This window comes from Silurus aristotelis, assembly GCF_946808225.1.
Source record: "Silurus aristotelis genome assembly, chromosome: 17".
NCBI lineage: Eukaryota > Metazoa > Chordata > Actinopteri > Siluriformes > Siluridae > Silurus > Silurus aristotelis.
In genome coordinates, this window is record NC_139590.1 from 10617517 (window position 1) to 10642637 (window position 25121).

At 38.7% G+C, this 25121-nt stretch overlaps 1 protein-coding gene across 1 annotated transcript in view; it reads left to right on the forward strand.

Annotated features, from left to right (window-relative positions):
- The window catches only part of helz (helicase with zinc finger), a 39945-nt gene that overhangs the window by 8524 nt on the left and 6300 nt on the right, over window positions 1-25121 (forward strand). Inside the window, exons 8-23 of the mRNA XM_083566615.1 lie at window positions 1880-2078; window positions 2725-2832; window positions 3174-3474; window positions 3887-4154; window positions 4561-4900; window positions 5555-5685; window positions 5999-6178; window positions 6378-6479; window positions 8274-8452; window positions 10473-10591; window positions 12848-12993; window positions 13836-13983; window positions 14187-14370; window positions 16643-16871; window positions 20348-20552; window positions 24027-24078. Of these exons, the coding sequence (XP_083422741.1) occupies window positions 1880-2078; window positions 2725-2832; window positions 3174-3474; window positions 3887-4154; window positions 4561-4900; window positions 5555-5685; window positions 5999-6178; window positions 6378-6479; window positions 8274-8452; window positions 10473-10591; window positions 12848-12993; window positions 13836-13983; window positions 14187-14370; window positions 16643-16871; window positions 20348-20552; window positions 24027-24078 (2891 nt within the window). The remainder of the gene's footprint in view (window positions 1-1879; window positions 2079-2724; window positions 2833-3173; window positions 3475-3886; window positions 4155-4560; window positions 4901-5554; window positions 5686-5998; window positions 6179-6377; window positions 6480-8273; window positions 8453-10472; window positions 10592-12847; window positions 12994-13835; window positions 13984-14186; window positions 14371-16642; window positions 16872-20347; window positions 20553-24026; window positions 24079-25121) is intronic.

Here is a 25121-nt window from a genome sequence, read left to right on the forward strand (position 1 = left end):
CATTTAAAAGTAGTAGATTTTTTTTAAAGATGTAGTTTTAGAGCATCTCTACATACAGCAATTGTTGACCATCTCTATACCTGAGGCTGTTGCGATTCCTTAGCATAGCCAACGTACCGTTAAGGCAGGTACTGTTGTGATAGATAGATAGATAGATAGATAGATAGATAGATAGATAGATAGATAGATAGATAGATAGATAGATAGATAGATAGATAGATAGATAGATAGATAGATAGATAGATAGATATTGTGTGTATATTTCTCATATATATATAATATATATATTACACACACAGACACACACACACACACACAATATATATATAATATATATAATACATCAGGCGGTGAAACTCGTGCATTGGCATCTGACTCTCTCTCTACATTTGATTCCAAAATTACTGTTCTCATGGTATTATCTTCAGATTTTATTAAAGGTTGTAGTACTTCATTTATCACCTTGAATTTCACTCCCTACATATAAATATATATTAAAAAAACATTTTAAATCGATGAATCACATTGTAAACTTTTATGATGCACCGATGCAAATCTGTGAATCTTTAGACCCCTATGAATCAGTATTTAATCCAGTGGTGGACAGAAACAAAGTAAATGTAATTCGTTACTGTAATTAAGTACCTTTTTTTTACGTATCTACTTTAGTCAAGTATTTCCGTTTTGGGGAAACATTTGCTTTAACTTTACTACATTTTAAAGTTAAATATCTTACTTTGTATTCAACTACATTTTGCAAAATCAGTCGTTCTTTTTCATTTATGAGTGGGAATAATAGTTATTACTATTAGTTGTATAATTTTATTAATAGTGTAGTGAGTGTAGTTTTAAGTCATCGAGGATGTCCAGTGGCTTTAAATAAAAGAAACGCTGAGAGAACAGCGGCCTGCGATTTGGAGACGTGGGACAGGAGAGTCTGCACAGTGGGAGCGTGAAACCCAGACTCTGCTCACCTGCAACACCAAATTGTTGTCTGCTATCGTTAATCGCTATTGTTTTCTGGCTCTTTTTCAAAGCCCAGGGGAAACACAGTACGAGAATAAGACCGGGGCTTATATTAGTTTTTGCTCCAAAAGACGCGGTAGGGTAGGTCCCTTATATTTTCATGTACAGCAGTCTATAGGTACATTTATTTATGTACGGTACAAAAATGATGCAACCTGTGCTCTGATTGGTCATTCGTTTACCAAGCTGTTTACAACCGGCACCCGCTTGTGTATTTAAAAATACTTGCAGTAATTATAATTTATATTACCAGTAGTTTATAAATATACTAATATGTACTAAAATATACCAATATAATAATATATTACTATAATAATGATTATATTAATGTTTTATAATTCAATACATCACTGGTGTTACTAACGAAAATGCTGGCTGAAGATCTTTAACTAGGGCTTATTTTCGAGGTAGGGCTTATAATACAAGCACCTTGAAAATTCATGCTAGGGCTTATTTTCAGGGAAATGCTGTGTGTGTGTATGTATGTATATAATGGCTATAATGTCTAATTGCACAGTTATAATAATTCTACAATTTGACATTTGACATGAAATTATAATAATTTTTATACTTATATATATATGTAAATATGTACATATGAAGGAAAATACTTTTGTACTTTTTTCCACTGTATCTCTACTTTAACTCAAGTACATGGTTTGTCACTCATGCTCCTCTGTACAAGTTTCTTTGCCTGAGTTTTAGAACCACAGTGTTCTATACAGGTTACTAGAGCTGAGTTTTATTCACGCATGATTCTTTAAATGCATTTTACAACAAATGTTGTAATGGTGATGTTCTGTTTGTGTTTTCAGATGCGAGTGTGTTACTATAACCTTGTGGTTCTGTGCAGGTTTCTAGAGCAGGGTCTCTGTCGGTATGGTGCACAGTGCACCTCGGCCCACTCTCAGGAGGAGCTGACCGAGTGGCAGCAGCGCTATGCCTCCAGACTCATCCGTCTGAAGCAGCAGCAAGATGGGAAGCATTACACTGAGAACTACACAGAGGCCCTTATTGAGAAGTGGATCAACTCCCTTACACCAGAGAAAGTGGTATGGTGTTTCGTTTGTCCAAAGTTTAGTGATGGCAAAGTTTAGAATCAAAGCCAGGGTCTAGATGTGAAACGTATCCAGAGGTTTTTGAGGTGAAAGGTCCTGATATAGGGATAATTGAATATGAATATTATCTAGGTTGAGCAAATAAGCTGTTTTAAACATCTAAATGCAGATATGATTAGGAGGCAAATTCTTATTGACTTAAGACTTACCCTTTCTTTAAATGTCGTCTTAAGCATAGTTGCTAAATATTAATTTTAACCAAAAATTTGTCTTGACTCGTTTTTTGTGGCTTTAAAGAAGTCAAATTATCCTTTAGTTTTTTCTTATATAACTTTCAATACAGCCGACTCCAACCTAATAGTTCCTGGTCTGCGATGAAGTACCTGGAGAGCCAGTTTAAAAGCCTCTTTAGGCTACTGGTCAGCCTGGAGCAGAAATCTAAAGATCCTGAGTTTCAGAACAGATTAAAACAAGCATTCTCATTTAATGGGGGTATGAAATATTGCGTTTATGGTTGTGGATTAAAGAATCGACACATTTTTTATGTTTAACTTGCCTTCCCTTATCATCTGTATTTAAAAACCACCTGTTGTGGTTTTATAGTGTTTGTTTTTTGTATTCCTTTTTGATGTCTGTACAGCTCAATGACTGTGTAGAAGCAGTTACTGTGGAACATAACTCAGATCTTTCAGTTACTGTCAACACCAAGAAGTCATCCCATTCCTGGACATTCTCACTTTATTGTAAGGTAGGAACCCTTTTTTTTCCCCTCATGACTGGCTGTGTTTAGAGTGACCGGCTTATGAAGCTGATATAAGTAATCAAACACTTTAAATGATTTTTTATTTAATTTTTCTTCTCTCAACTCAAGCTGACTATTTAGCAAAGCAACAGGATGGTTAAAATGGTCATGTCTGAGAGAATACTCACTCCTATAATAGTGCGCTATGAGCTTTTAAACCCAGAATCCATTTTGAGTGTGGATATTTTCCCGTCTTGTATATCTTTGTCTTATTTTTTATATGGCTCTCCATGTTCTATATGTGCCGATCTCCATGCGTTTTTTTCTTGGTCATTTTTCACGTCCAGCCTGCCCGCATGTTACACCGCATCGCGCTGCTCTACGATGCCAACCGACCGCACTTCTCCGTCACAGCCGTGTCGGCAGGTGACGCCTCCACCCAAGTGCCCCAGGAGGTGTGTGAGGGCGGCTGTCAGGAATGGACTGGTGTCGGACTCTTGCAGAATGGCATGGATCACTGCCTCTACAATGTGGAGGTGGTGTTTAGAACCGAGATCTTTGGCACTTTCCGCCAGACCGTAGTCTTCGATTTCGGCTCTGAACCTGTGCTGATGCAGAGAGTGATGGTGGATGCGGCGTCTATTGAAGGTGAGGTTCTTAATTATTATTATTATTTTTTTTAACCTTCATGATCTCAATGAACAAATCCTCATACACACACAAAAGGCTTGGCCCTATTGAGTATAGGCAAAAAAAGTGGTCTTCATAATTTTGTCTTAGAATTTTAATTCTAAGTTCTAGATAATGTTCTAATTTGCTTTTGGTGGGTTATAGGACACAACGGTTAAACAATTTTTCCCAACATTTGGATGGCAACACAGTATGCGGCTTTCCGTAATAATTATAAAATAATAAAACAAATCATAATGTGAACTGTAGTGAAATGACTGAATTACAACAACAAAAAGGACTACACACCATAGAAAAATCTATAGTCTTAATTGGACCAGAAAAACTCCCTTTACTACTTCTCATTCTTTTGGCCTTGAATCCTTTGCAGATATGGAGCATTTGATGCAGGCACGTCAGCAACTCTTGATAACTGCAAAGCGCTGGGACTCATCCTGCAAGACCATCGTGGAGTTCGTTCCTAATGGGAACATGGACCTGGAGCGCAGTCTGCTCAGCCGTTATCAGATCCCACTATCTGCTGACCAGCTCTTCACCCAGTCCGTACTGGACAAGAGTCTCACACGTGAGAACTACCAGTCCCGCCTGCATGACCTGCTCTACATCGAGGAGATTGCACAGTACAAAGAAGTTAGCAAGTGAGTACTCTTATTCGCAGGCCTGCATTTTCATGGTTTCTTCCCGAAGTTACTGATTTGATTGCTTTTGTACTAATTTGTTGTCTCTAACCACTAGAGGTCACACTTTACACATTTATCTGTAATAAATCCTGCTATGTTTATGTTCCCGGATTGCCTGTGCTACTAATTAAGTAAAGCAGTTAAGCTTATGTAATTAGAGGAAAATATGAGCTCTAGCACATTTATATTAGTCTTAAGATAGTGGATATGTAGACTTTAGCACTTTTAAAAGTGATAACGTAGGCGTCTGATTTTGTTAAAAAACAATGACAATAGTTACAATTACAAAAAAAAAAATGCTTTGAGCCTTACATTTTTTATTTGTTTGTGGGGATTGAAATTAAAAACCATTTTGTCCTCCCAGGTTCAACATCAAGGTAAACCTGCAGCTGGTCTCCAGCTTCATGCTGACAGGAATTTCTGGCGGTGCCAATTACGCCCAAAATGGCCAACTGTTCGCCCGATTCAAACTAACAGAGACACTGTCTGAGGACACGCTGGCAGGACGGCTTGTGATGACAAAGGTAAACTCGGTGCTGTTATTGCCTGTGAGCCGGGATCGGGCAGGTCATGGCCAGCCTGCCAATGCTAGGGAGCGAGTCTACGAGGCCTTGATAGAGGAAAAGACCAAGGACTACATCTTCCTGCGCATCTGCAAGGACTGCTGTGAGGAACTCAATCTGATGCCTGACAGGGAGCTGCAGGTGGGGTTTTAAATTTCACGTGAGCCAAGTTTGTTTAATAACACCACCACCACCACTTCACACTGCATTTTTTTTCTTTCTTTTTTTATATACTAACATGGATCTGATTTGTGAATAATTCCCCCCCCCCCCCCCCTTTTTTTTTTTAAGTTTGTCTTTTAAACAGCTGGTGTCCTTTAAAGGTGTAATTGAATTGTGATGGCAGAATCCCAGAGCCTTTGCTCAAAGGTCTTCCTCTAAATCCTGTGCTTATGTTTAAATTACACATGCTTTCTTACTAAAGGCAGCATAAAGATCCAATTTGTTACAGCCCCCCACCCCAATCTCACACATCCTCTTCTGTAATGAAGCATCTGTCAAAGCTGGAGAGATGAGCGCTTTTGTCTTGTGGAATCCCTGTGAAATCCTTCATGACTGTCTGCTGTAATTTAAAAAGGCTCATTTGTGGATCATCAGGTTCCTGTGAAGTTTTGCTTGCTAACCTCTGGCTGGATTGTTTGCCAGTTTTGCTCAACAAGCAGACCATGCTTAAAAGTAGATTTTATTAACATATGATTGCTTTTCTGTATTTCCCAGTCAAAACAGACAATACATGACCAAACACTGAGGCTTAGTCTGTAAACGTTTATTTTAAGTTCCTCTGTTATCTGCTAGGTGGAGCTGCAATTTCAGCTCAACAGGCTTCCACTGTGCGAGATGCACTATGCCCTAGACCGCCTCCGTGACAACAGCATCCTTTTTCCTGACATCGGTCTAACGCCCATAATCCCCTGGAGCCCCAACAGGTAAATGCTGGATTTTTGTTTGTTTTTGTTTTAGCACACACAAACACATTAATGCTTAAAAGCCACATGTTTAAATTCATTAAATGGGCGAAATTTTGTGGACACCAGAACATTTATCATATGTGCTGTTGCGGAGTAATGGGCACGTCTTCATAGCCACATTCTAAACTTTGGCGCAAAAGAGTGGCGGTTATTACAACTGCAAAACTTTTGGGCCGAGTGTAAAATGGTTATGGCCAAGTCACCATGAACATGCTTTTACAAGCAAAGCAAATACATAGACATGTCTAAACATTTGTGCCACTTCACACAGGCAGTGGGATGAGCAGTTGGACCCTCGCTTGAATGCCAAGCAGAAGGAGGCGATTTTGGCCATCACCACTCCATTGTCAATCAATCTCCCTCCGGTGCTAATCATTGGACCTTACGGCACAGGCAAAACCTTCACATTGGCTCAGGCAGTGAAACACATCCTCAAACAGCCTGACACACGGTGTGTATTTGTTTTTTTACACACACATCTCATCCCTGCTCGGTGGCTTGTTTTACTTTGTAACTAAAATTCTCAAGGGGTAATGTTTCAACTAGTTTGATTTCTGGATCTGTTGTTCGACTCATTCGTAGCAATTGCAAAACTTGTATGGAGATTTGTAGTTGTTTATTTTAGTTTTTTCTTAATAATCGTTTCACAGGGTCCTCATCTGCACCCATTCAAACAGCGCAGCAGATCTGTACATTAAGGACTACCTTCATCCATATGTGGAGGCAGGCAATCCACATGCACGACCTCTCAGGTAACAACCAGAGCCCAAAAAAGGCTTAATTAAAAAAAACTTATAAAGTGGTGCTGTTGGTTTACATATTAATAACTGGGACATCAAAATCTTTGGTTTAATGTTTGGATCACGGAACAACTCTGTCTTAATGAACTTATTTTCTTAGATTGTACAACCTTGCTAGCCTCATCATCTTTCTATACCATAAAGAAATAATTGGATAATAATACTCAACCAAAACTTCCTGGCATGCATGCACACACACAGACACTATTCCTATAAAAGGAAGTGTCAGTCTTGTACAATCTAATGAATCTGCCTCATTACTAACTTTTTTACACATCAACAGAAGTGATGTTGATGGTCCATCATTTTCTTCAAGCAACTGATGGATTTCAAATGAGATTGGGACGTTTACTTAGCACATCATTCAAACCCAGTCAAAACATAGTGTACGTTTTACCACATAATTAAAGCAGCGCAATTATTCTGTACACTTAATAACACAATCTGAACTACAAGTAAAAGATTGTGTAGGCACTATTACATTACTGTTACATATACAGTGTTTCTGTTGGGTCTAAAAATCTAAAATAAAACGTCCAATGTCCATGTAACATTAACTCTATTTTTAAATGAAATGCTCCCGCAGCCCTTTAGAATGTCTTTTTTTTTTTTTTTCTTCCCCCCCCCCCCCCCCCCCCCGTGGCATTTTAGTTTTTTTCTTTCGCTAATCCAAATATAATTCGCTGTATTACAACTACAAATGAGACCAACATGCGACAGCCAATCAGCTTTCTGTTATTGGGGTGAATCATTCTTGGATTGTACCACAGACGTTAAACCGATTTTATTTTTCGTCTATGGTGAAGTGCCAGTTTAGCAATATTTGGCTTGAAAAAAAAAATTAATTCAGGACTTTGTTAAGGCGAGTTGCTAACAATGTATTGTAGTGTGTTTTTGATGTGCTGATCCAGCTCTTACATTTCATTCTTAATGGTCTTAAAAATATCTTAAAAAGACTTACATTTGGCTTTGTGAAACCGGCTGAAACCATGATACACCCGAGTTCCATCATATGAATTGGTTTGATGACATTTTAATGAACACTTGATTGTGCTTCAATCCATTTCAACCACCAGGGGAAGTGTGTAACACCTGAGTAGCACCTTGGGAATGTGTGTTTTTATTTGTATTTTTGTTTGTTTCCCCCAATGTTTTGTAATGACTTATGACAGTAAATACCACCTTAAATACCACTGTTGAGCAATGATCACTCACTCCAAACCTGGGCATATCCTCCTTTAATTTCATTTCAGTAAATGCACTGATAACATCCTTAAATTGTTTAGTATGCGAGCCCTTAATCTGCAACTTGGCTGAGGTGAGTGAGAAGAATGTAAATCGCAATGGATAAGGGCATCTGCAAAGTGCCATAAAAATTTACGTTTTCTCACTTGGGGGTTTTTTCTTTGAATATTGCACGTTCTCTGTTAACTGTCATCCTAATGTGTTGCTAGCATTGTAAAATGACATTTAATTCCCATGCGTTAGCGATTTCTGAGCCTGGTGATTTTAGATGGATTCTTAGGCCCAGACATGACTGGAAACACAAGATTGGTGTTTATTGGGAATATATATACTACATCAATACAAGTCCATTGATGGAGCATTTGTTGATTCCAGTGTGTTAGCATGGGGCAGTTTTTATTGCACATATGTTTCTTTGTTATAAAGGTAGGAGTCTGAATATAGAAGTTGTATTAATATTGAGCTCTGTGTGTGTGTGTGTGTGTGTGTGTGTTTGTATAGGGTTTACTTTAGGAACCGCTGGGTAAGAACAGTGCACCCATTGGTGCAGCAGTATTGCCTGATCTCCGGAGCTTACCTCACCTTCCAGATGCCCACTCGGCAGGACGTAGAGCGCCACCGTGTTGTAGTGGTGACGCTCAGTACCTCCCAGTACCTCTGTCAGCTTGATCTGGAACCAGGTGAGTGTGCATGTGTGCACTCATTTGATTTGAGTGTGTTTGGTAAATTTTGTACTCCATACTTGCAATCATGATGTAACTGCAGAGTCTTTTGTTTTTCTACTCTTTTGCTCTTTTGTCCATTCTCATCTCTCTTTCCTTCTCTCACTCTCTCTTTTGCATTCTCTCCTGAGAGCTTACTGTGGCTGAAAACCCTCCACTAGACTAGCTTATATTATCAAGTCTAAACCCGTAATAAAGACATTTTTTAAACAATACCCCACACGGCATGATGTGGAACTCCCCCTCCAGCTGAAAAAAAAAAATCCCTCTCCCAAGGAGTGTTGGGGTCTGTAACACTTTATTATGAGAAGCTAATTTCTGCCGTGTATGTGTCTGCTTGCAGGGTCATCTGTTGCTAAGAGACCCAGCTTGCCTGTCTAACACGCTCAGCATCATTAGCTCCCACTGTCATCTCTTCTCCTTTTTCGTTTTTTTCGTTTTTTTTCTTTTCTCCCCTCTTCCCACGTTTGCTTTTTTTCTTTCCTCTGCTGTTTTACCATTCGGTAACAGTCAGTACTGCTGCAGCAACATGACAAACAAGCCCTGGAGTTTTGTTAAAGGTGTTTAAGGTGGTAAAATCACTGTGGTGTGAAATCTACTAGCTGTGTCTTCGTGTCAATGTTGGAGATGCTTGCAGCGTAAGGTACTGACTACAGGGCCAGGAAGAAGGCGAACATCGTGTACAGTCATGCAAAAATGAAAGTAAACCTTAGCAGGTCTTAGAATTTTGTAAATGCAACCTTAGATGAACAATGCATGCCATGTACTTGCCATAAAGATCAGTTCATCAAGGGCACTTAATTCCTATGGAAGCAGCAAGGGTGTACTTTTCACACAAGGTTTCTCCATTTCAATTTTTGTACACCTGATAAGGACCAGATGATTATATCATGATGCATTAAACCAGAAAATTCCAGAGGTGTTTACACAACTAAATACTGTACAGCATTTTCCCGGTATTACGTGCTGTTTGCAATACATGCTGTTATGTATTGGAAAAACAGATTAACACCACACTTGGATTGCTGGATCAGAATCACGCCAAGTTAAGGTGTGAACTTGAATCGTGATGCTTAAATTCAAATGCACTTACTGGAGCTTCACTTAAACATTTGAAGCAGACAGATGCCTTGACAGCAAAGCAATGGGCAACATCGATACAGTGTTGTTGTTTGTTTGATGCCACCTTTCCTGACACTGACAGCCTACACGATCCAAGTATCTGATTTTGTAACAGCATGTAATATTGACATACACCACATTCCATACACCCAGTGTTCATTTCCATTGGCTGACAGTGTTGGGGATTTAGGATGCCAATCATTTTGCCACAGCATGTAATTAATTAATATTACCATGACATTCTAGTTGTTTGTATACTGTGCAGTATTATCATTCATTTCACACTGATCCACTTGCTAAGGTGTGGCATATGTTCTATTCATACCTAAATGATGTCCCACAAAACCTTGTGATCAGTTATGTTCATGCAATGTAGCCAACTGATGACTGGACCCCTTTAAAGTATACTTAATGTCCACTTTATTAGGAACAATTGTCATATCAGCTTTTCAGGCTTCCCAATCCAGTTTGCAGGATGATCTGGTCTTTTGCTCTTGTAGCTCATCCGGCTCTAAGCTTGACATGTTGTGCAGTTTGGAAAATGTCATGTGTACAGGTGGTACTAATAAAATAACCAGTGAGAATCATCTGGTTCTTTAATGGTACTCGTGTTTCTGATAGCCTCTTCCTTAGTCATATATTGATACTTGTTAGTCATTTACAATAAAGATGCACATGCGTTCACTCACTCTTTTTATGCTGAACCCATTAATACCAGTTAAAGAAAAAAACGTGCCTGTAGATTTAAGTGTATGTGCTCATAGGTGTGGACCACAGATTAAATGTGTGTGTGTGTGTGTGTGTGTGTGTGTGTGTGTGTGTGTGTGTGTGTGTGTGTGTGTGTGTGTGTCTAAAGGGCTCTTCTCACACATATTGTTGGATGAGGCGGCCCAGGCAATGGAGTGTGAAACCATTATGCCGTTGGCACTGGCTAATAAGAGCACACGCATCGTTCTTGCTGGAGACCATATGCAGGTATGAGATCAGCTTGACTCTCCTGAACACTCATTAGTTACATACACTTTATTATTAGAATTAAAAAAATGTTTTGTGCTACACTAGATCTCAAATGCCACCATCACCATGACCTGTGTTGTTCACTTAAAAACTCTAAAGCCCGTTGTTCTTTTTCTTTATAAAGTAACTCATCTCTTGCCCTTGTTGTAGTTGGCATAAGTTGTCAAGCCATTTATTCATTGAGTTGTTCTTAAGTGTTAACACATCTATTTCTTTTCCTTATTAGTTCCAGCATGGCGTTTTTGTGTCAGGTTTAAAGCAGTAAAGCATGTCAGAAAAGTAACAGAAAAACCTCCCGCTATCCTCTTGGTTAAAGGAGCCCATGTGTACATTCGAGTTGGAATTTTAGGTGGAATACTGAGAGCAGGTGTCGAGTTGAGTGCCAAAGTAAGCCACTTTTGTGTTGCTAGGGAACCAGGTTTTGTTGGTCACATTCTTTATACAAAATTTTAATAAATAGTTATATAGAGTTATTTATTTAAAAGAAACTTCTTAAATTATACAAAAATACAGTGCTTGGGATTTTTTTATTAATATATTCTGGTAATAATATGAAAATCCTGGGCTGCTGAGTCTCCCTACCCATCCTGTATAGGAATTTAGTAATCTGTGCTGTGTGGTGGTGTCGAGTTGATATTAGTGGGAATTTGTGTGCTCACGCATGTCTTTAAATCATGAAAAACTACGACTACTTGACGACAAGGACACTTGGATAATATGAGTGGTCTTTTTCGCATCCATGACAAAGTTTGAAATATTGCGAGATGCTTTTCTGTTCACTCTCAGGGTAAAGAGTGGTTCATTGAATTATTGTCAAATTACAGTTAGTTTAAACCTGCCAATTTGCTGCTGATTTTCCCTGAGAGAAAAATAACTTTTAAGATGATGCTACTGCAAGTTTCTCTGATAATCCTATAAGATCTATGTGTCTAAGTGGCTGCATGGTGACAGACAGAAGCAGCAGGCAATCGGGAGAGAAAGTATGATATAACCCTAGACTTTATGGTAGAGGAAAAAAGTTTTCTAGACACATTCCCTGGCTTTCATTTTTATGGCATAACACATTTCTTGTATAATGTGGTGGGCAGCTTGTGAATGAGAGATTGATTAGTATCATTGTGTTACATTATATCACAAGTCTTACATTGTGTTAACATCAAGTAGTTTAGCTAACAAACTCATGACTGGCTATTGTCTAACAGGGGGGTCATATTCCCATATTTTTCCATTTTAATTGCCAGAGTGACTGAGCTCTCTTCTTATCTGATCCGTCTTTTACTATTAGTACCAGAGTGGCACAGAAGAAACAGGAAGTATTTGTCCCTACAGACAAACTCTGGACAGCAAACAGGCTTCTAATGGACTGCCCTTTAGACCAAAACCTTTCCTCCTTCACATTCCCCGGCTTTAATTATTTAGCTCTCGCCTTTTACATGTCTGTGTGGTTTCTTTATAAATGATATTGTCCATGTGGAGAGTGGGATTACTGCTGGGTCTTGTGCCAGCAAAAATGACTGTGTTACTGAATTTTGGTTTTACATGGAGTGTAATCATATAGCGAGTTAAATGTCTTGCGCAATATGATGCATTATAGCTTTTTTTGAGAATATAGCAGGAATCGTTGTACATGTATTTGAATGTCAGTGGGTACTTATAGTAATGAGTAGCTGGTGAGATATTATAGTATATGGTTCTGTGGGTCTACCAAATATTTTCTTTTTTTTTAAAGCATGATTTATATTTTATAATGTTTCACAGTTTATATTAACATTGATGTTTACCATTTATGGAAGATTCTCCATTGTACTAAATTAAAATGTAAAATAATTTTTTTTATTATAGAGGCTGGTGGAGGATTGGATGTTTTTATTACTCTTATTCACCAAGTGATAACAGGAACATAACATTTCATATTAGTTCCATAACCTTCACATAGACTATGACTATAAATTAATATTTGACATGCTATTCTTTAATTATTATAACGTAATGGCTTAGGCATATATATATATATATATATATATATATATATATATATATATATATATATATATATATATATATATATATATATATATATATATATATAGTGTGTGTGTGTGTATATAAATGGTTTTATAGCGCACAATTAGAAGTACGCAATGGTTTTAAAGGTTAACAGGCTCCATTAGTTGATCCTCTTGATGATTGTGTCTTGTGCTCGCGTCCCTGCAGCTCAGTCCGTTCGTGTACAGTGAGTTTGCACGGGAGAGAAACCTACACGTGTCCCTGCTGGATCGGCTGTACGAGCACTATCCCTCAGAGTACCCCTGCAGGATCCTGCTGTGTGAAAACTACCGCTCCCATGAGGCAATCATCAAGTAGGTGTGAACTTTTTCGCATCGCTTTTCCTGAGGAGAGAGATGTGGAAAAAAAATAAACCTCAATGGCGTGTGGGGAAAGATTGTACACAACTTGAACATGAAATTTCAGTCTGTGAGCTATCATTATCTGTCATGCACACCATATCACACAAACCTTTGTTATATTGAACGTTACACTGAACACATTATTTATACTGTTTGAACGAGTAATGCGTGCTGGGAATGACGTAGCAGGGGAGTTAATGCGCAGAGCTGAAGGAATGATGAAACTTTCAGGGTTTTTTTTTTAAGGTCTGGAAAAGAATAAGTGTTCAAACTGTCCTTGATCTGCTTAGGTGCTTGAATGTTAATTAAAGCAGGTAACTTGAGTTCTGTAGAAACAATTTGCATAGCATCTGGTTATAATGAATCGTTTATCATAAAATCTGCATACATTGTGCTACAGCAGATTTAATAGGGAAGTTAAACAAAGCATAAGGTATGAAATTAATGGAATATATTTTAGTTTGTTTTTCGGAAATGTTTTATATATTCTTTGACTTTTTATTGAAGATCCAGTATGAAACATTACTTTTTGCATCATTGCAAGTAAATTATTTTCCCCTTTTATTTAATATTAGTGGTTTACAATTATCATTTATCACATGTTCTTGTATGATTGATTGCTTATTTTTTTTATAACATTTGTAGAACATTACATAATGTCAATAACAGGCTGGTAGGAAAAGTATCAAGATTTCAGTTAAGTGTATAGTAAAGTGGAGGAAGAGCTGAGCCTGTTGAGTGACCTTTTTGAAGCAATCAGTGCTGACTCTGTAGTTTGCTCCTGGCGGCTGCAGCTACACATCGGATCTGTTCTACGAGGGCAAACTGATGGCCAGCGGCAAGCAGCCCCAACATAAGGACTTTTATCCTCTGACCTTCTTCACGGCTCGAGGGGAGGACGTGCAGGAGAAGAACAGCACGGCTTATTACAACAATGCTGAGGTAGCACTCCAGTGCATTGACACATTACACTGCACTTGCTTGTCTGGTAACGAATACTTTAGAACAGTTGTATAATAACAGTGGTTAAAACTGTATATAATTACTTTTTAGCATTGGCATCATTTACCTTAAGTGCTGTTTGTTTTTTTGTTAGACCAAGCTGTGAAAGCAGATATGTTCAGTAAAAGTGCTTGTGTTTGCAGGTGTTTGAAATCGTCGAGCGCGTTGAGGAAATGAGAAAGAAGTGGCCGGTAGCATGGGGAAAGCTGGACGAAGGCAGCATTGGTGTGGTGTCCCCCTATGCAGACCAGGTGTTTCGCATACGAGCCGAGCTTCGCAAAAAACGCATGTCTGATGTCAGCGTGGAGCGAGTGCTTAACGTCCAGGGTAAGTGTGGAAAACGAACACACATCTGACATCTGGGTTGAGCTTCATTTTATTACGCCCTGTCTAGGGAAGAAGCGCAAAATGGAAGGACTGGCATGGACAAAATCAATTGGAGCAACAACAACTTGTATAACCTCTACCTTACCTAACTCAAATAAAGAAAAGAAAATACAGTTCACTATAAAAAAAAAAATAATACAGTTCAAGAGACCGCAGCAATCGGCCTGCAGGAGCCAATCAGATGATGCGTGCTAGCCAAAGCACAGACTCAGACATCCCCTCTACAACAGAGAAATAACAGAACAACCATAGGATTGTAATAGTTATGTCTAGATAGGATAATAACGTTTATTCAACTGTAATAAAACACAAAATCACAAAAATGTGAATCTTGTGAAAAACATCTTCCTTTTGGAATTTAATTTTGACCTCAACAGCTTCAGTTGTTTTTAGAAAAAAATTTATGGATAACGAGCTGAGGAGCTGCATGCAGCGAGGACAGATGAAAATGTTGTCAGGCAGGCAGGGCTCCAGGACCAATTGTGTGGAATTAGAATGATTATGAATTTTACGATGATAAATTACGATTATGAATTTCTCTTTATGATGATAAATCTTTGTTTATAGTAACTATCCCTGGACAACCTTGGTGATGCGTGTGATTTTTGCTTTTTGCATCTGACTGATAACTGTTGTATTAGGTCATAGGTTAGTTTAGCTACTATATACACCGATCAGGCATAACATTATGGCCACCTGCCTTTTATTGTAGAATATTGTATTTGTCCCACTTTTGCTGCCAAAACAGTCCTGACCCTTTGAGCATTAACAGCATTAACAACTTCAGCAGTTGCTCTACAGTTGGTTTACCGCTGTTCCTTCCTTGGTCCACTTTTGAAAGATACTGACCACTGCAGACTAGGAACAGCCCACAAGAGCTGCAGGTTTTGGAGATGCCCTGATCCAGTCATCTAGTCACCACAATTTGGCTCTCGTCAAACTCACTCAAATCCTTACGCTTGCCCATTTTTCCTGTTTCAAACACATCAACTTTGAGGTCAAAATCTTCATTTGCTGCATAACCTCCATACCCCACCCACTAACAGGTGCCATGATGAAGAGATAATCAGTGTTTTTTCACTTCACCGCTCATAATATTATAATGTCATAATGTTATTCCCTGTGGGTGTATAAACCTGCAGTGTGGCTTAAACTTTGGACGGTGTGTTTCCTGTTCAAAACAGATTTTCCCTAATGTATTTACAGAATGACCCCTGTACCTATATCTCCACTATTCTTTCTGCATGTGGTAATGTTTCTGACAATGGAACAAAAAACAGAGCTGTTCCAGGACACTGCCTGTGTGTAAATTAGAACTAAGCCTTAAAATAAATAAATAAAAAGTTGTGCCTCACAATGTATTACCCTGCAAAGCAATTCAGAATAGTTCATAGTTCAAAGCCCATGCCAGTAAACAGTGATTAAAATATGGTGCAAATGATATTGTTAAACCCGTTTATAATGAGCCTCCTGTTTGTTGAAGTGTTCCGCGTCGCTGGCTGCACTTCGTTTGACATTTGTAGAGAAATGAATGAACGTGGACTCAAACAATCAGCTAATTCTAGACCACAGTGTAAAGAGTCGCCAAGGGAGATGGCTGAGAGGGAGAACCGAGTGACCGAAAGCCCCCTAAGCACTGCGAGTTTCATCACGCTGGCAGGAGCAGTGATGGTTGAAGCACTAGATTAGTTTGTGCATAATTGATGAGATGTTTGACTACCTGGGCAATTTCAGTGAAATTGCCTTTTGAAAGAGTGCAGGTCCTCAGGTGCTCATTCCCCGTAGCGATTAATGTGAAATAATCCTTTCCTTTGTCCTGTGGTAACGAAGTCCCAAATCAAAGTCAATCACGCGCACGTCTCGGAGCTTTGTAACCAAAGCGGTCTCTGACGCAACTGTTCCATTTGTATGATAAAGAGCATCTTATTCAGCCTCTTCGAAACACTTTCAATTTCAGCGGAGCTTGTTTGTTTGCTGTACACTTGCCATTAGGACCTGTTGTGTGCTGTAAGGTTTAAAACTGTTTGCACAAACGCTGTGCTGTACCTCTAAATTTGAAATTGTGTAACTTTTTTTGGAGGCTGTTGTCAAGCTATATTCTTTAAAAATCATAACAAAATAAAGGTTACCTAATGATTATATTTACACACAGCCATTCTTTTTTGTAGTTCATCAGTCTTATTGTACATTAAATTGCACCTTGTTTGTGTAGGTAAGCAGTTCCGTGTGCTGTTCCTGAGCACCGTTCGTACTCGGCACACCTGTAAGCACAAGCAGACGGCCATCAAGAGGAAGGAACAGCTGGTAGAAGACTCCACTGAGGACCTGGACTACGGCTTCCTATCCAACTACAAACTCCTGAACACTGCCATCACACGGGCCCAGTCTTTGGTGGCTGTGGTCGGAGACCCCATAGCTCTTTGCTCGGTTGGCCGTTGCAGGTAACACACTATTCGAACATAATCGATGAAACTGGTGATAGTGTCAGTCAGTGGACCAGTTTATTAATGAGGGTTAATATTTAAAAGCCTGTTTGCGTCGGTTGATTGAGTTAAATAAATAACGATGGCTTGGGGGTATCCGGGGTCGTTGTGTGAAGATTTTGAACCATCTTATGTCAGAATGGATGAATCCCATGTATCCATGTAATTATCATTGCTAAAGATAATAGCACAGTATTAATCAATGTTTTGAATGTGAACATTTATTCTGTTTATGTTGGTTTCTGTGTTCGCTTTCAGCTAAATTCTTGAGCTGAAATTATTGTCTGATGTTGTGGTGTTTAAACAGGAAGTCGGAGCTGCACCTAAGAATGAAGAGAAATATGAGTGAGTGTGTGGGCATTAGAAATTAGTACACGGTGCACTGAATTACCTTGACTCGCGAACAATCTGTAGACCCTGACGGGCGGAACTGTGTCAATGTTTGCGGATGTGGAGATACTCTAGCATGTGATGGTTTCTCTTCATGCTTGCTTTATTGCATTACACTAAAACATGATGTAGGAAGACCCTGTCACTTCTCTCCATTATTTTTTTCATGACGCACAATTCGAAGTCAATGTTTTTTTTTTGTTTTTTTTGGGGTTTTTTTGTCATTAGTGGTTAGTTGATTACATTTTGGGTCATGTGTTCTTTAGTGTGGCAGCATACACTATGCTTACATCAAATAGCATTACTTGTCTAATTGAATGTATTTTTATGAGCAAATATGCATGTTATTCGACCAACAGTCAATTCCGGTATCAGTACTGATGTATCCCAAGTGTCTTTATGAAAAGGAATTAGTGATCTCCTTCTTGGAAGTCATGATGCGACATAATTGTGATGCAGCAGACATGCCTACTAAATGTAGTGCAGTAGCTACAGCCTTCTCTCAAAGACCTGATTTCTAAAACCGGAATTGCCATTTTAATTAGTGTCCTGTTGGTTGTAATTTGTTAATAGCGATTGATTTGGTTTGTTAATTGGGCAGGCCAGCAATGGAGCTACAGCTGGTGGAGCTCTGAGAGGAGCTGTAGTTGTTTTTGTTTTTTTTATAAACGTTGTGTATCTGGCATCACCCTGCACCGTGCGCTAGTCTGAAGATGGCCAAGCGCTCACAGCTTCCCCAGAGAAAGTCCCAGCTTTCAGTCCGCCTGGCACACTCCAGCTTCATGCTGTGCCCTTTAGTGCCAGGGGATGGTGTGGAAAATGCAAATGCACTTGGCACTTTTTTCTGGGTGTGTGGGTGGGAGATGGTGTGAAGCTACTGCACTTGCTGCTGATTTGTATTTGCGTGTGTGTGTATCCGTAGTCCGTAGTTCAAACCGAGAAACAAGACTGGCTTAGTTGTTTAATGGAAACGGACACCATTATCAATTGACTACTTTGATTTGTGTCTCTCAGCAGAGGACCAACTTGAGTTGAGTGCGAGTCAATAAGTGCTTCTGGAGGGCACTGCCCATCAGCCCCTGCTCCCCAATCCCTATCCTCCCTAGCTGCAGCTCCACTGTCGCTATGGTGACTGCCTCACGTCAGCCATTTACTGGAGCCCGGCTACAGGAAATGTCAAGCCGAAGGGCCCAGCAATTAAATCAATCTGTTTCTGCTCACATGTTGTGGTAGGAGGAGACACTGCTCTGAGCCAATGTTGTACTCCGTACTCTGTTTATCACACAGCATTGGCGTGTCAGTAATCTAGAATTCAGCATGCTTTAGAAAACAGATTATCTACACCAGTGGTTCTCAGAATGGGATCCAGGGACCTCCAGGGGACCTTGAAGGATATCCTGGGGAGCCATGATTATTTTATATCATGTTGCAGTTTTGAATATCTATTGATGATTTGAGATATAATTATTATCCTGTTTGAATCTGTGTGCTGACTGTGGAAGGTCCAGGGATACAAGAAGGACCAGAAGAAAACCAATGTGTTAAGCATTAACAGGGGAAGACCAGAAAATTACCCGGATTTCAGTTTTTATGACAACATAGTGTAGTCCTGGCCAAATTCTTGCATCAGTGACAAAACACTAAACATCTTTGTATCATAATAGCAAAAATTATCAAGTGTAAATATTTGATTTTGATAAGATTCTTTTTAATGAGATTCACTTGCATTGTCCAAGTAATATATGAACTGAATCAAGAATCGAAAAGAAAAAAAAAAAGCTTTTTAAGCTAAATACTTACATGAATGTTATTATCTTTTATTCATTTCTGTTATCATGGACCTCTGCTCAACTAATATATTTCAGTTGTCTTTTTAGACAATATCACTGTTTTGATATGCAGATTAGAGTTATGAATATGCAGATTAGTGCATGACACCATTTAGCAACTTCTTGGTACTCTTTTTAAGTATGCATTACCTGCTTTCATTTGAAATCAGTTGGCTCCATTAGACAGACAGACACACATAGAATCTTACTTGTCTGAGAGATTTTCTTTTTTTTTTTTTTTTTAACTTGACCTGGCATTAATGAGTCTGCTCTCCAAAACGCCTTTAAAGTGCACCGAGGAGATGCACATCTAGATGCCGTCTAGATTGTGACGCAAACGTTTTTTCATTCCTTGCATTAGCGTAATCAATTACAACTATTCTTTTTCCCCCAAATTATCACACATTTTTAGAAATCCACCACCCTGCGCTATAAGCAAAAGATGCTGTTTGGGTGACGCTTGATGTTTATACTTAGTTTTAGTGTTTGTTTGTTTGGGGTTTTTTTTGCACATTTATTTTTGTCTTGAGACAGGCAAGCTATAGATTTCCCTTTTTTCCTTTTTTTGCTTTCTTCTTTGATTAGTTTATTGACTTTAATATTTTAAGCTCCTGTGAATTTTGTTTCATTAAAGGCATTGCAGGATTTGGATGTGGAGCACTGGGCTTGCTTTGTTACAGTCTGTTGCTGACATTTTCTTGACTGAATGCTCCACATGCTGGGTTTCACAAACACCACGCTTGAAAATGATGCAAGGATTTTGTTGTTCTTTTGTTGTCCTCTGTTGGGTTTCACCTTTTTTGGCTTGTTCTAAATGCTTCTTTAATAATAAAGGCATATTTCCTCAGTCTTTTTATATTTCTAGTTCTCACACACACCTTCTCACATTTGCAGCTCGGATTCTTAGTGAAAGTCACCGAAAGTAACATGTCAGCTTGTGTGCTGCTTATGTGTACTAGTTAGTTGCAGAGCTAAAATGTTGTTTTTTCCCAGTTAAACAGATTTGATCCCCTCCTGAGAGCAAAATTCGTCATAGCAGCATGGCTTCAGGCTTTAAAATATATAAATAAATAAAAAAAGATGAATTGTATATTATGTGTTCTGATTAGCTACTCTAAATAGCTGAAGTTTTAGAATAATGTTCTGTATCCAGCAAGCACAGCTGTGACTGTGGACCATCCTACTCACTGTACACATCTCTCTGGCCTTGTGCAGAAAGTTCTGGGAAACGTTCATCTCCATCTGCCATGATAACGGCAGTCTGCATGGAATCACATTTGAGCAGATCAAGGCCCAGCTGGAGGCTCTGGAGCTGAAGAAAACCTACGTGCTGAACCCACTGGCTCCCGAGTTCATCCCCCGTGCCTTGAGAGCCCAGCAGCCCCAGGGACCCGGAAAACACCAGCACTCCCCACCCAAGGTATTAACTACATTCTGCTAAAGCTAAATCACACCAGCCAGAAATTATAAAGCATGCTGGCTTATTCTGTGCTCACAGCAGCAGAAATTTACAATTCACAATTTTCGAATCACTCTTACTATTGGGCCAGGCTAATGTCATATACATATAAATGAATATGTATCAAAATATGCTACATGCAACATGTATACAAAGCCACAATTGATAAATTCTTCGTTTGTATATAACATGTCCACCCATTAAACCTGCAGTAGCAGAGTGCATATTACTGATTGGCCCAGAATTTCCTTGTAGGTGATTATACTCTCAAATTGTGTAACCACATTGTTAAACCTCTGATGTAAAATGAAGCTGAACGCAATTTCATCTCTCTACACCGATCCTCCTGCTTCTTTCGCATTGAGTTGTTCCACCTCCTGTTGCAGTAGCTCTTTGCCTCACGTGAATGAATAAATTCCGGTGACTGCGTTGTCTTGTTGACGTCTGTGGGAGCTCCGAGTTAGAAGGGTAATATTACTGGTTACTGTATCCCTTTGTGTGAAATGTAACTCATGCACTGTCAGATCGGTGGTTATATCGGTGTGTAATAAAATCATTAGGACATACTATAGTAGCGTTGAATCGACCTAACAAAAATGTGAAACTGTGAACAGAAAACTAAAAGGTTTTTTTTGTTGTTTTTATTTAAAAAAAAAAAGTATGACCACTAATTCACTGAGTGGTCTACTTTTCAGATGTTTATTGGCAATCAGTTACATAATTCAAACTAGAAAAATCTCTGCCGCATGTCAGACCCTGTGTGGGTGGGTACAGGGTTTTGCTGGCAGTGGGCATGGTATGTGTTCAGACGTATGTGAATTTGAGAAGAGTGCGTGACATTTAAAGAAATGCTTGGCTGGCAGGTGAGGAGAATGTGTCTATGCATGATCCATGCAGGAGAAAACCTCTTAGACAAATAAATACGACAATCAATCCTATTTCTATAGAGGCAGGAAAATTAACATTTTTGAGACGATCAGTGAGATGGGAAGTCCTCTTAATCTCGTTAGTCAGATTAAGATTATTTTCTCTTGCCCTTTGTCTCTTTCGAAGGCTCTTCCAAGTTTGATACTTTATTGATATCCTCTATGGCTTATTGTTTTTCTTTTTGGGGGGGTGGGTTTTGTTAGTATTTTAGTCAACCTATCTTGTTTTTAGGTTAAAAGTTTCACCATATGCCCTTTTTGTCCTTTGACTGGAGTGATTATATATTATTGGTATACTATTAAGCATGACCTTCATAGAAGCTTAGTGGGAAGACTTGTTTATCCATGCAAGCCTACTAATGTGATAAATGATTTGGTACAAAGACAACTAATATGTGAGATTAATGCTGTTTGTGATAAGACTTGAATGCAACACCTCTGTCCTCTCATTGTTTGTCTTTGCTCGAGTTTTTCCTCCCGAGAATTGAATAATAACGCAAACCTTAAATTGCGTTGAAAAAGTCGCTCCGAACCTGATTAGAAAAGGCCACCTATCTATTTGAGGTTATTTGATTCTGTGATTTATTGTGCTCTGTTGCTATGGAAACTGTTCTTGAAAGCCAGAGTAACTTTAAAAAAAAAATAAAAGCCATGAATGAGCAAAAAGGGAAGGGAGTCTATAATGGATGTCTACTGTATTAATAACCCAACTGAAACAGGCTTCAATGTATCAACACAGTCAGAGCTCTCATGTGCAACAGTTTTCCAAGTGGCCTTTCAATAGTCCAGTGCAGCCTACAGTTATTCTCTGAATCACACCTCTTGTTCTCAGAACAATAACCGTAATTAAATTTGTCCTTTAGTTGTTTGGTGAATGAGGGTTTTTTTTTTTTTTTCGTGCAATCAGAATACTTGAGTAATTCCATAAAATAACAAATCCACAAAGCAACAGTGATCTTTGGTTAAATTTGATGTATATGTCTAAAAAGAATTAGAGATTTTGGAATTTCACTCAGTGGTTTTAAAGAATGTTTTCCCTGTTGAAAAACATACATATGAGTCATGCTGCATCAGTGACATTTTAATACACATTCACACATCCTTCAGTTTGAAAAAGAAACTACAGGAAAGCGTGAAATCTCTCATCAATCACTAGCTGACTATCATGAGTTTTCTACCTCGACAACTTTACAAATAGGTGACGGCACAGACTGCACTACAGGGATAAATTGGACGATTACTAGCTATTATTCACTTAATTCCCACTAAATGAGACGCATCTCATGTTTTCAGCATGTAGAAAGTTAGATGTTTAAAACGCTACACTTTTAAGGATCATCAGTATTTCACACACTCGCTCTTTGTTTGCCATCCGTCTCTTTTTAAGTGGCAGCTGGCATTCATCCGTCACTGTGCCGTCACACTTTTCTGCCTGAAGTTGGCGCATGATGAATTTGAACTGGTGTTTGACATACTCGTACAAATTTTGGTCTGACAATTCTGACACCGTGACAATCCTAAAATAGGTAAAGGAAACTTGGATGAACTAGTATAAACAAGCAATTCATGCATGATTACTTTTGAGAATTGAGGCTCTTTATCTCTTTTTTTAGCAAAGTTTGCTGACTTCTTCCTCTTTTTGATTTTGTTCTCTTTCAGTGTTTGTTCAGTTCTCTTTAGTTAATGCTTCCCTTTTACTCAAATTAGGTCATATTTTAGACCTGTTAAAGTTATGGTATTTGATTATCAATTGAAATTCCCATTTAATCCTATTTTATGTTATTCAGTGATGTCAAGTTGGTTTGACTGAGTTCAAGGTGTTTTTATGAAAATCTTTTTTCTTCCTTCTAAATACTGCAGTGCTCGCAGTAAAAAATAAAAAATAAAAAATAAAAAAGGCGGCGGCCAACAAAGGCACATATTACAGTTATTGAAAAGATAAGCACTGCAATCTGTAACCAGCGATTTGCTGAGTGCCTTTAACAGTATTCGAACTGACCCCAGTTAGCATTCGGATAGGCGCAATCACTGAATTGCCCATTGACGCCTTAGTGTGTCATTCTGCATGCACACAAATGGCATTGATCTGTTGTGAAAAGGAATGCCTTCCTCATGGATTACATCAATGGGGCTCTGATTTGGGAAGTTGTTGCCAGCACTAGAAATGTAAGCAGCAAGAGCCTCTGTGCAATTACATCGTGAAGAATGGAATTGTTCGGCCTGCAAGACGCTAAACTAGGCACCGCTCTCCCAGCAGTGCTTTTGTCATTGTTCCCTTTTCCAACTCTACATTGTACAAAGCCCATTTGGCTCTTCGTTTCAGGTGACTAAATGGTGTTTTAAAGGTGGACAGTTGCTCTTGAAATTGGATTGCGCTTCCCTGTGCTCATGTTTTCTTCCTTAATCTCTTGCTACATGGTCAAGAGATACCCTTGATATGCTACATAACTCGGGGCCCACCTAGTAAGAATGCTTATCATCTTAACTCAATTTCTCTTCTTCTTCATAGGTGAAAGGTCAGCTTGCCAATCATGCAGAACACTTTCCTCCTGAAGGATTTGGTAAGTTTTTCACCCATTGACAGGATTTTGGGATAATTTGGGTGCTATACTGGATAGTAGATGGTCTTGTGAGACAAGGGGATTTTTTTGCGGGCTATGCCCTCTAAGGAAAGGTAGATAACATTGTTTGTATGGTGTGCAAGCACCACTTCAACAGATTGAGGTCATTATTTCGTAGATGACAGAGTGATCAATGAGAGAGAAAAATAGGTTTTTGGTCATTTAAAGGAAGACATTTTTAAGACCAGTCAAGTGGATCTAGCTTTATTCCAACCCTACTTCTGTCCAATCAAAACATCAACCCTCTGTTAATAGTGATATCAGGTTCTACTTGGACATGCTCCACTGAATTGCTTGTACAAGTTGAGTAAATAAGCGTGCGTTGTGGATTTGTAAAACTGAACCTTTGTTTTGCTTTTGTTCAGCTAAAGAAACTGTGCACCAAACATTTTAAAATACAGAATTTCTTTGCCAATTCTTTGTCCAAGTATGTGGACATTGGACAGTCACACCCATGTTTGATGTTTCTACAAACTATTGCTACAATGTTCTGTTCCAGCATGGCAGTGCTTCTGTGCTTAAGGCGAGGTCCAGAAAGACATGGTTTTCCAATGTTTAAGGGAAAGAAAGTGGAGGTTATTTTAACAGTGAAAGGTGGGAGTAGATAGGCAGGGAAGTATATTTATAATGTAATCTTCAATATGTATCAGTGGTGGACACTAATGAAGTAAATTTAATTATAATTTTTTTATTGCATATCTGTACTTTACTGAACTATTTCCATTTGGGGAGATTTTTACTTTAATTTCCCTGCATTTCAAAGTCAATTATCTTCCTTTTTACTCAACTACATTTTGCGTAATTCCTATTCATTTGTTTATTTAAAAAATGTAACTGGTGAAGTACATCAGAGTAGAGCATGATCTCTGTTTTGAGATAGTTTTGAACTTTGTTTTTAAGTAGTTGAAAATTTTTGGGCTCATGATAATTTTAATAGAAATCAGTGAGTTATTAATAATAATTCTAATAGATTGGTGCAAAGA